The 12,095-nt window shown below is 43.2% G+C and overlaps 1 protein-coding gene across 2 annotated transcripts; it reads left to right on the top strand.

Moving 5' to 3' along the window:
- The first annotated feature begins 120 nt into the window (after positions 1-120).
- Positions 121-11,784, top strand: LOC122381406 (putative OPA3-like protein CG13603). Of its 2 annotated transcripts, none has more exons than XM_043365516.1 (4): positions 121-163; positions 10,117-10,270; positions 10,765-10,884; positions 11,151-11,784. In XM_043365516.1, exons 2-4 carry the CDS (start codon positions 10,132-10,134, stop codon positions 11,465-11,467), a joined length of 576 nt encoding a protein of 191 aa, XP_043221451.1. In that variant the 5' UTR covers positions 121-163; positions 10,117-10,131; the 3' UTR covers positions 11,468-11,784. The 2 variants fall into 2 exon arrangements, with proteins under 2 accessions (XP_043221451.1, XP_043221450.1); XM_043365515.1 differs by lacking the exon at positions 121-163 and adding an exon at positions 9,602-9,849.
- Positions 11,785-12,095: the final 311 nt, after the last annotated feature.

The raw sequence follows: 12,095 nt of genomic DNA on the forward strand, positions 1-12,095 counted from the left end.
GTGTATGAAATGAGTCGGTTTTTCGGAAAGATCATCTTCTGTTTAATTAATAATTCCACAATTGCAATCGAGAAAAAAAAAAACATTTCCGCTGTGACAGCAGTTTTGGCATTGTGCCAGTAGTGTGGCGTTCGCGGTGCTGCGTGGTCGTCGGGACGGAGTTGTGAGTATTTTCGGTGTTTTAAATGGTTGATGGCCATTTGAACCAGCTTCATATTATTTCCTACACATTTTTGCATCAAATTATTGCTTTGAAAGACCATTGAAACCCCTTATCTCTTCATGAAACACGATCATATTCATCGTCGACGAAAATGGCGCGGGACTCCATGTGCATTCCGATCGAAATAAAGGACATGCCTAAGAGCTGGACTTTTTGCACGCGTTCCCCGCCAGGGGGCGCCACTGAGGAAGCACCCTATGACGTCACGATAAAACTGCGCGCACTGTGCGCACGGTTCTGTAAGCAAGTAATATAGTGGTGGTTTCATGGTGGAGATTGGAATAAGTATTTTGACGCTGTAAAATTTCAAGCCGTTTTTTGAAATTAATTAGTAAATGCATTTCAAAAGTATTTATTTAAAGTGTGAAAGGAGAATAATTAGAAGAACATGCATATTTTTGTTCCAATAGCTTATTATGTGAGACCTGATCGGTACTAACGGGTACTTCTAAGAAATAGTGAAGAAGTACCAAACAGCCTGCTCGGCTACGATCGTCAGCTGTCCTTTGGAGCTGGACTTCAGCATATTTACGTCTGGACAACGAGTTGCGGGGAAAAGTGCTGATTGTGTTGCAGTTTTAGGAGCCGGTGATTAGGCTGGATTTTTGGGTTACTTTTTCGTTCCGATTCATGTATTTCATAGTGTTTGGCTTTTGAATATTTTAGTTCTTTCAGATAAATATTACTCGCCTTACAACTTTTGTAAAAACGTTTCATTTTTTATAAGCCGACGTTCAGAGTCCTAAAAATACACCAGCACTACAATCATTGTAAACCTTGTTGTAAACAAACAAATGGAGCACACAACCTGGCTCTGTTCCAAGGCCAGTTTTTGTACGTCGTTTTGTTGGATGTTTTGAATCCCTTGAGATTGACTTATATCATATTTAAGAAGCATGTTGACTGAAAACAATCTGAAGTATCCAGGAGGCTGACAGAGGTCCTGACTACTGAGCAATATCAATATCAAGTTGAACAAGTTGTGAAATTTTGGTTGATAAACGCAAGTTGATCGGGCTCATATATAAGCAAGAAAAAGTAAAATTAAAAGAGCTTATTGTCCAAAAACAAGCTATAATATTGCAGACCTTGGAGCAATACTGAAGAGCACGCTGAGCAGGATCATGCCAGAAAATGTTGACTGATGAGCGCATATTGATGTATTGGTATGAATAATGAATGGTAACTTACAGCAGCAAGATAAATTAGTGCTAACTATCAAGTTAAAATCTAGAATGAATGGACTTGGGCAGTTTTACTATGCTTACTATATTTAGATGCTATGCAGATTGTAATGTGCATCGGTACTCAGTGTCTGGCAAATGAAACATGCAATCATTCCATTGCTACTGGAGGAGAAAGCTTGGATCACTAAATCCACTTTATGTTGATTTTGATGTTAATCATCATCACTGTATTTCTTTAAAAAAGGATTGTAGTAAAATTGTCAATGTGACAATACATGCAATGATGTGATCATATTATGTGTTCATAGTCATTCGTAATAGTCATTATTGGTCCAATATACAATGGCAAAGCTCTCAGTCTCAGCGTTTCTTCCTGTGGATGGCCAGCAATGACTCAGAGCTTAGAAGTATTAGGTTTCTTCACAGGGCTGGAATAAAAAGTACTGAGGGTAATCTTCTTCCACCAAGGAACTCTACTTTGACATGGTATGAGATGTAGGCACAAGTAGGTAGGTGCTCAGTTCCTATAGTCAGTAGTTGACAGTTGTGTATGTTTAGTCGGGTTAGCTTAGATCAGATTGTTAGTTTTTTAATTTGCCAAATGTCCATAAAAATGTGACCTGAGCAATGAGCATACCTGAACCTGACTAACCCGACGGCTGACCTAACCTCAATCATCACACATATTTGCATCCTACCCAAGACCTGCATGGCAGTAGCACCCAGTTATAGGTAGGTACTCACCCTAACTCAATCTTACCTGCTAACCTTCAACTTGCCAAAAGTTAGCTCACATTGCCAAGCTGTGCCCAGGGAAACAGTCAACTGAGGAACTGGCTCATTGGGTGGCTGGTGTGAGTCTGTGCATTTAAAGTGTTTCTTCTCTGAAGCTGCTCTGCACTGCTGTATGCCATGTTAGATGCTCAGAAAATGTGGGAAATGATTACTAAGCTACTTAAGTGCTTTGTTAATGCTCGAGACATGAACAAGTACAGATCCTGCAGGGTACAGCTATGAGTTAGGTGCTAGGTGAGTAGAGTATGTTATGTGAATGTGCTGTTCCCTGTTTGACCGTAAGTATACAAACAAGCACAGGGTCACAGTTATATTCAATCTCCACATAAACATACAACAAAAACGGCCATATAGCCTAACTCCGAACACACCACAGATAACTTAATTGCCTTTGAAGGCACAAAATGTTTTGATTAACAGGACAGGTTTACAATATATCCTCTGTCCTAGGGGGATCTTGCTGCCAAGTTGAGGTATGATGACTGAACTTCAGGATTGATCAACCTTTTCTTAGCCACTGCTTATATACGAGAAAGACCAAATGCTTGTTTGTTTTGATTTACAGGACATGTATACAATATATCCTTTGTCCTTGGGGGATCTTGCTGCCAAGTTGAGGTACGATGAATGAACTTCAGGATTGATCAACCTTTTCTTAGCCACTGCTTATAAACGAGAAAGACCAAATGCTTGTTTGTAAACTGCGTTGAAAATTTAATGATCCACCTTCAATTCTGACATGAAGGCACAAATGAAATAGTTCCCTCTCCTTTTGGAATACACAAAGCAAAATATTTGATAAATTTTAGTGGATGGACAAGAGCAATTCAAATTAGCATAGCTTTCCCTCAAGTTCACTTCTGGCACTGTTGATGAATTACAACTGACGCTTATTCGCTTCATATTTTGTAACAAACGCGCTAAAACTGCAATATAACAGCACTATATCCTTCTTGACAAAATGTATTAAAAATTTAGCCCTGATGGCATTCGTTCTTGGTGAAAACGTAATTACAAAATATTTTGTAGTAACTATTAAATTCCGGCCGAAAACAGTGCACGGTTTAAAAAAGAATCATTCCAATGACGGTCCATTCTTGCGGTCCTGAAATCGCCACTATTTCCGGCCTCTCCAACGCAACTCGTTGTCCAGACGTAAATATGCTGGACTTCAACGCTGTAAAAAAAATGTGTGCTGAATTAATTTTTAGTTTCACCAAAATATGAGCATTTTATCATTTCCTTTTCACTTTTGTAATTATTGTTGAGTGAAGAGACATGTTGCTGGTTCTGACAATATAAATTATTAATTAAAAAAACCGAAATGCGACGGTAAGTATCTGCTACTAAATTATCACTTTAACCAAATACATGGAGAATCTTTCTACCATTGCTTATAAAACGTGCTTATCAATGCACAAATGTTTTATTTCAGACAAAAAGGATTTATTTGCCTGAAGTCTTGCGTCATGTGCTACTGCTTTGATTCCAAAGACGCTCTCCGGGTCGGGGTAATTTAACTTTCTTCATCGATCGATAAGAGATTTTGATTCCATTGATATCCAAATTGATAAGCTCGGCAGTCGGCACCATGGAGTAAGGGCGTCCCCACAGGGGTGACGCAGGAAATATGAATGGCGTTTACACCGACAGTAGTTTCCCACAGCCGGCAATGGGAATCTCCTGTCGGTGTAAACGCTACTATAGTCCCATCCAACTCAAACACTGGGGAATATCCCCGCACTTTTGAGGACGGAAATCTATGGACCAGTGGATAAAATGCGGCGAGCTTTCAGTTTTATGGTTGGGTCTCCCTTCCGAGGCACATATTTACGTTACGGTCCAAACTCCATAGACAAGCGGACATACGGTTTTACAAGAGTTAGGCGACGAAATGCTCAGCTTAATGATTAAGTAATGGGCACCATTAGGTAGGCCATACAATTTTCTGTAGTACCGCATAGTCGCTGCAGTCAAAGGTGTTCTGGTTTTTATGCTATATGCCAAAGAATTTTTGCGTGTAATCACCGGTGACACGACATATTTCTGCTTTATTGGGTTGGGCGGTGAAGTCGATGACGTGATCACAATGAAAATGGCTTAGTTTTGTAGAACATTGAATTCTGATTCCGGCACGACTCTCGCTAGTCCATTTTTTATTATAAATAAACCATTAATTGCGGTACAAAGTCAAAACTAGCCCGAAACGGCGCCCGCAGCGGCCGTTAGCACAGCGGCCTTATGGTAAACAGGTTAGTTCACATTCCCGCCGCTATGCGAGTGGCGGCGGCGCCACCTGTCCTCATGTCCGCCTTGGACCGTAACGACGGGGGATATTGGGTCATATTCCCCCGGCGTCCTGATGATCGGCGCCCAGCTCAACGTCGAAGGCGCCCTGATACACGGCACTGCTATCTGTGAAGGTGCCCAGGTTGCTGCCGCTCGAATTTTGGTCGCCTACTTAACAAAACCTCCGTTGGTGCCATCTCAGTTTCCTCGAGGTCAGGCAACCTTCACACGCCGTTGGCTACCTTGGCTGGCCGGCGACTCGTTCCCCTCGTGGCGACGCTCTTGACATCCAGTCAAAAGTTGGAGTGGCTGGCGCCCCCAGTGGGGGCCGGGGAAGGGGCAGTGGGCCTCCACGTTGCTCTCTTCCCGAGCCCATGGTGACTTGGCTCAACTCTCCTCAATAGAATCTGGATTCTGCACGCTGTATGAACATGGGCGTATTGTATTGTATTGTATTGTATTGAACAATCATGAGCGATCCACATTCTGAAAGTGCGTGGCGATTACTGCTCAGACACCACTACGGACAATACGGACAGTGGGTGTGACAATCAGTAGTGCCATTCATATAGAGGGTGTCATATATGAGCGGAGAGGCAACAGCACAGCTGAGCGGAGAGACAACATTAACACAACAGTACAGCTGGTGTTGCATGGAGCTGCAGGCAACCAGACAGCGGAGGTTGCGAAAAATAAACAATTCGTCACTTCAACGTATAAACAATAGTAAAAGCAACATAAACACATATTCTCATGGTCGAACCCATGCACTAGCGGCTCACGGCGGGCACAGGCACGCAGTGCGGTAGCGGTACCGGATCACACGTCATGGGCGTTGTCTCAGCATAGGTTGTTATGAGCGGAGAGGCAACAGCACAGCTGAGCGGAGAGACAACATTAAAACAACAGTACAGCTGGCGTTGCATGGAGCTGCAGGCAACCGGACAGCGGAGGCTTGCGAAAAATAAATAATTCGTCACTTCAACGTATAAACAATAGTAAAAGCAACATAAACACATATTCTCATGGTCGAACCCATGCACTAGCGGCTCACGGCGGGCACAGGCACGCAGTGCGGTAGCGGTACCGGATCACACGTCATGGGCGTTGTCTCAGCATAGGTTGTTCGCAATCTAGTTGAAGCCTAAGAAGACGGCCAGTGGGGTCTCACTGCTGCTGAGGCGACCTCGGAGACGATGCGTCGCTCCTCCTGTCGGCGACCTGCGGTGAGCAGGACTCCAGATAGCTGTCTGGCACGTTGCCGACACTGCCAGACGCTGTCAGCAGGCCTCACTGCTGCAAGTGATGTGCAGATGGACGCCAGGTGACTTCGTCTGCAGGCGATTCCGGAGACCGCGGCCTCACCAGGCAGCACCACCTGCATCGCCATGTCGGTGTTTCTAGAAATGGAAAAATAACAGTATCGGTGAAGGACAAGCAATACAATGTATTCTGTTTTCCTCTCTTGCAGGTATACGTAATCTACAATTATCATTGTTCCTATTTCATTCAACTGAACCTGAAAATTCCATATTGGCACATTGTTTGACTAAATTTGTGTAGTTGGGAACAGGGGCGACACCACGGTGCGACGACTGGAGGGGACATTGACCATTTTGGAGGGGACGAGGACTATTTCAAGTCGATTCTTTCCATGCAACGCCATAGGCGTAATGTTAAAATTTTAAAAAGTGGAGGGGACGAGATCCCCTCCGTCCCCCCCCCCCTGTGGTGACGCCCTTGGTTGGGAAGCAGATTCTGATTGTTTGAAATACATGTTTGGCTGAACAGTGCGGAAAATATTTCATTGATCACTATAGCTGCAACAAAAATACTGAGACAGAAAACATTTGCGCTTACCTGGCTCCTTAGTCAGTCCCGCACAACGGAAGTGGTACCATTTATCGCAGCCGTCGCATCCGACCATCGGTGCTGCACTGATGCTGCTGCACTCCCCACATTCCCAGTACCTTGGAGCATCTTGGCTGTGAAAAGATTACATGAGTCATGGCGCATACATGAATAGTAAGATGTTTTATAAGTTTAACATCGCATAGCAAAGACACAACAGCTGGGAGTCAAATGTAAGCCAAAGTGTAAGCCCTGCCATGTTTTGTAGACTGGATTTTAAGCAAGAAAAGCTTTGCTAAAAATGATGCTTGACGAAGCCTCATCCTGCTGGGCTGTCTGACATGTCTCCCTGTGAAAAGCATGTGGCCCTTATATTGTATATATGATGAATATGTTAATAATACAGAGAAAACACAGTATAAAATAAATTATACCCAACGTTTCATCTTAATCGACTTTGCCAAGGGTGTTTGAACAGCTTGAGATGAGTGAAGTGTAAGGGTACCTAGGTACATCTGAAAATAAACTGAATCTGCGTTCAATAAACATTGATTTTGATAATACATTTCACAAATCAACTGCTAATAACAATCATACCTACTAAAATAGCACGACAGATAACTAACAATCGCATGAAGAACTTCTTGATTCGCCTTGACTATTGTCGTCCGAACGAATGTTGTCTAAAGTTACACATTTGTCTTTTCTGCGCAGCATTTGTGTTTGCCATTTACCGCACCAATGTTCGCCAGCGATGGTGACTTTTCCTTACCTGCTCACGAAACGTCACACACGACATGACGTCACCCGAAGACGTCATCAAAAAGTCCAGCTCTTAGGCGTGTCCGAAATAAATCGTAAATTAAATAATATTCGATGATAAGTATCATATTCTAGTGACACATTTTCATAAAATAAGGCATAAACTTTGCAAGGAAGTCAACATTGGATAATTGGATTCTTATTTTGCTCACATATCCTTGTAGTAGTCAAATGGCTCAATTGTTAGATAGATGTAAGTATATGTTTTGGCTTGATGTTTGCTGTGAAACCACCCAGCCACTTGCAGGTTGAGTGATTTTCTGATAATTACCTGATAATCATTTCTCCTTTTCCTTAAAAGAAACTAAAATTCCTTTCAAAGTAATCCATTTTAAGGAATGGCGGCTTGCTCATTGGCATTTCATGTTCTTGTTTTGTTATTGCTGGCAGTATTTTGATACAATAATGCAATATGAATTTTTTGCAATAATAAAACCTAAGACAAACTCAGTTAATGCGTCAATCAAACACCCAACAGAAAGATTGTGAGTCCTTGTAATGTGAAGCATAATATTCTATGAATGTGTTATATAGAATATGCCAAATATTAAATTAATTATTATTTGATACTGATAGCTGAGCAGGTGAATTATGCCACAATATAATTTCATTTTCTGGTTTTGAAATAGCCGGCAGTATTTTACTTCAACAAATGTAATATACATGGAATACATGTTGTTATGTTACCTATGTTAAAAGTTTAATAACAGCCAACAGAAGGAGCTGTTTCAGCAGATAATGTTTGTACCTTATGCATTACCTTTCTTTTCTGCAGGGCCATGCTTCCGCTGGGTGGTCGACATTTGCCTCCTGAAGAAGTTGAGCAACATGAAGACCACCAGATGAGGTGTCTGCAGTTCATGTGGAACTCTGCAGACTACAAGTGTTATGCCAACCACAACCAAAGTGCTGTGATCATGGAGGCATGAACCTCATGACAACACTTCAGATTTGCAGTTGAACCAAAGTGTGATTCAAACCACCTGTGGCATCTCACTCAATGTGTGAACAGTGTGATTATTGTGCAGTGTTCAGCTGCAACTAAGACATTTTTTAGTGACTTGTTTGCAATTAGCCACCAAAAGCATTTTTGGGCTGGCTGCTGTAATTTGTTGTGCACACTGCACTGCACAATAGTGGTAGTGTTTTGTCACTTGTCAAGTTGTCAGTTGTGCATGTTGCATGTTTCTCTTCCCTCGGCCCTCATTATCAGTTAAGTGGTGAATTGGCATCACTCAGTCTCCCCAGATCTCCATTAGGCATTAACTGTCTGTCAACCACCTAACTTGAGATGGTATTTGCTAATAGTGTCAGAAAAGAAGTGATTGTAGACATTTTTAGGAATATGAGCTCCGTTTCATGCGTGTTCCAGTGGTCATTTTGTCACATGTCCCATAGTGTAATAAATGGAAACTGTTGTTCCCTTTTGAAGGTACTCGCGGATGCAGAAAGCGTTGGGCCTAATTATTAAACGCACCCTCCTATCAGCGACGCACGAAATCGACAAATATCATCCTTTTTAGAACAGGAGGAAACGAAAACTTGTGAACATAGCTGTACCTACAACAGTGCATAAGGAATTGAAATTCTGGGAGTTTTTGAAATTCGGAGAAACTCAAGTTGTCGACAGGTATGCCCCCGCCCCCCTTGCACGTCAAAGACCGCCTAAAAAACAAACGCCTACAAATGAAGGCATTATTCGTATGTTCGTTGTAATTGCAGCAGCCTGGCAACATGTATTGCGGTCCGATGGCGAATTACACTCGTGCTCAAAAACTGCCGGTAACTGCCAATGCACTTAGGTCATAGGTGAGGAGAGGAAGGGTTATGTCATATATCAACATCATAGAAATGGCTTCATCTGAGCTGTGCCTATTGTACATAATTCAACCAATATGTGCATTTCGTTTCTTGCAATCTACTCATGCTTTCACTCCAGCTTCAGAGTAATCATCCCATATGGTACGTCTTAAGATATTGATTTCTATGGCGGTTTGCAATTACTAGCCACGTCTCACCTCAGTTTGGTGGCCCCGCATCGGCCCACTCGGCCGCTCTAAAATTGACTTACGGAGGAGGATGGTGGCTTTTATTTTAGCTTCTCCGCCGACTGCGGGGAGCGCCGTCGCCGAGGTAGGAGCAATAATTAGCTTATGTTTGGGACTTATTTCCACGCTTAATTAACATTTTAATGTTATTTTAATTAATTCATGTTAATCTTTGACGCATTCTCTTTCTATTGATACCATCCACCGGTCTGAGAATTACTGCCTTGCTGCGTAAGGGCCGATAAAAGATCACGCTTTTAGGGGTATCTCTTCAACATGGGGCAGGAGCAATAAATAGAGCGCTCTAATTTTAGCTTATTTCCCTGGTATGTCACCAACTGAGAGGGAAAATTTGCAATCACTGTTTTGTCACAACAGCGCCATAAATGGAACACAAAATTATTCTGTTCAATCAAGTTGTTCTTTGGCGTTCGTAAGCCAAAAATACGTGAATGTCTCATTTCGATTTGCTATCTAGCAGGAAACTCCTAATACTCACTGCTGATAAGAATAAGGAATACTACTGGATTTATTTGTCTTCTTTTTGGTGCCCCAAATAATGCAAGTAGATGAAGAAGATGTCGAATGTCGATGTAGTTTGTTGTTTCATTTTGGAATATTCACCAGCGCACTTGTGAGTGAATGGTTTCTGCACTTGAATATCAAGACATTTTGTGACTTACTGGAGTTTAATTTTAGTTTATGGCTGTCATCAGTTTCAGTTTCTTAGTCTTCATGATGTTGCATCCACGGCAGCATGTCCAAGCGCATTTTGCCGCAACCACAGTGTATTTATATACACTGTGGTTGCATCATGATTGATTTGCATGCGTTGACGTGAGTCATAGGCACCTAATTCATTTCTGATAAACTTCTTATATTGTCCCTTATTTCTTCACAGACAGAGACAGCCAAAATGGTGGCTGCTTTTCCACTGGCCAAGCTTGGCACACTGGTAATCAAACAGGTCAGCAAGCCACTGGCCAATGTCATCAAAGAGCGGGCTAAAAGGAGCTACTTTTTCCGCACCTACGTGTGCATGCCACCTGCACAATGTGAGTATTCATGGAAAATCAATGCATTTCAGTAGTGACAAAAAGATGTCTACAGCTATGGAAATCCAGGTATTTCCAGGCTATGAAGTGCTATTTTATGCCTACCAGTCACTAATCAGTGACATCATCCAGTCAAAAACATGTTTATCAGGGCATGCCATTTTTATCACCTAAATCACATCATTAGCCCTTGACTGGCCTCATCCCTGGTGCTAACTAGAAATTGTTGAACATAATGTGCTGTGACACTTTTGATAGACATTGGAAACTTGCAACAGATTACAGATATAATGTATTCATCCACTGGTCTAATTTTTAATGCCTATTAATTTGTGTAAAATAGTGTTTTATGCATCATTTATCATAGGTATGTGTAATTGTACATCCTCCCAAGCGCCTAAATTAAAGCATTTTATGATAAGTATTTTATGTTCTTATAAACTTTTTATTATGAGTATTTTACTGTTTAATGTTCTTATTGCTGATGTTCCCAGTGTATCATTGGTGTGAGGTACGAACAAAGATGTGGATCATGAACTTGGGGAGGTCCGGAGATATTCCAAAGCTGAATGAAGCAATGGCTATCGATCTTGGGGCCAACATGCTTGGAGAAGGTAAGCCTGAAAAGAAATTGTGTTGTTCATCCATTCCCACTAATCAATGCTGACTCAGCTTCTCAAATAATATGGAATGGTCTACTTCTTCACCCTTTTATTCATTGTATTGCTTTGATAAAATATGATTGCATGAGTTTCATGAAGTTACCAAACACAGCCTTTTGCTATTGTAATGTTCACCACCTCTGAAATCTGCCCAAATGCACACACATGCCTGCAGCTGCGGTGCTCCTTAACCGGTGACTCGCGGTGCTCTCTCACAGGCGTTATTCTGGGTATCGCTACCGGCGTGCTGCTGTACGAATACAACCGTTCAGCAGCCAAAGAGGAGGCCCGCGAGGCCGCCCAGCACGCCCGGCTCCGCTCCCTCGAGACGGCGCTGGACGACCTGCGCTTCACGGCCGAGGAGCAGGACACGCGACTGCGCGAGCTGACGCGCCGGCTGGTGGCGCTCAACCCTCCGCCGGTGCCCCCACCGGCCCCCGCGGCGCCCGCCGGGACCACACCCCAGCAGCAGGGCGGAGAGGGCCGGCTGCAGACGGCGATAAAGGACGCGACGGGACGACTACGGGGCAGCTGAGAGGGCGAGCTGTGGGGAGGTGTGTGTGTAGCTGTAAATGTTATGGCTTCCTGTGAACGTTACCGTTGTGTGGCATAATTCGCGCTGAGAGCTGCAGCCCTGGTGTCGCCGGCGTCGTGGCGACTACACTGTGCTTTTTGTACCTGCTGGGATAAGTGAAACAATGCCCTTAGAGCGAGACCCCATCACGGCACTCGAGATGCTCTGACAGTCATGAATCATTGACATTTAGAATTTCCTGTGTAAGTCTCCAGAGATGCTCGCAGCTCGTGATCTATATTTAGGCTCGGTTGTTCGTACCTCATTATCCACATGTCTGTTGGAGCAATGCTCGATAACGTTACCACTGGGCCAGTTTGCGCTGTTTTGTTTGTGCTCCGATGTGGCTGGCTCCCAATACGCCCACCGGTTCAGGTACCGTTCCGGTGGGTGGGCTCGGTCTGCCCTCTGTGAGCCGCGGAGGGTTGGGTTATTTGGCGATCCCCGTGTCGGATGTGACAATCCTTGCAATGGTGCAATACAGGGAGAGGGACGGTGGTAAGATAACAGGTGCTGTGTGTGGGATATCACGGAAGGAAATGACTAGTTTTTTTTTTATATTTTGAGAGAACAAGTTGGACTTCACTGT

Source organism: Amphibalanus amphitrite, unplaced genomic scaffold (genome assembly GCF_019059575.1).
Source record: "Amphibalanus amphitrite isolate SeventyFive unplaced genomic scaffold, NRLGWU_Aamphi_draft 000119F_arrow, whole genome shotgun sequence".
Classification (NCBI taxonomy): Eukaryota; Metazoa; Arthropoda; class Thecostraca; order Balanomorpha; family Balanidae; genus Amphibalanus; species Amphibalanus amphitrite.

Bases quoted from the DNA above. Each gene is read 5' to 3' on its own strand.
- LOC122381406 (XM_043365515.1), top strand. From the start codon at position 9,775: ATGCAAGTAGATGAAGAAGATGTCGAATGTCGATGTAGTTTGTTGTTT. The intron at 10,271-10,764 runs GTGAGTATTCAT...TGATGTTCCCAG, and splicing joins GTGCATGCCACCTGCACAAT to TGTATCATTGGTGTGAGGTA. The intron at 10,885-11,150 runs GTAAGCCTGAAA...GCTCTCTCACAG, and splicing joins GGCCAACATGCTTGGAGAAG to GCGTTATTCTGGGTATCGCT.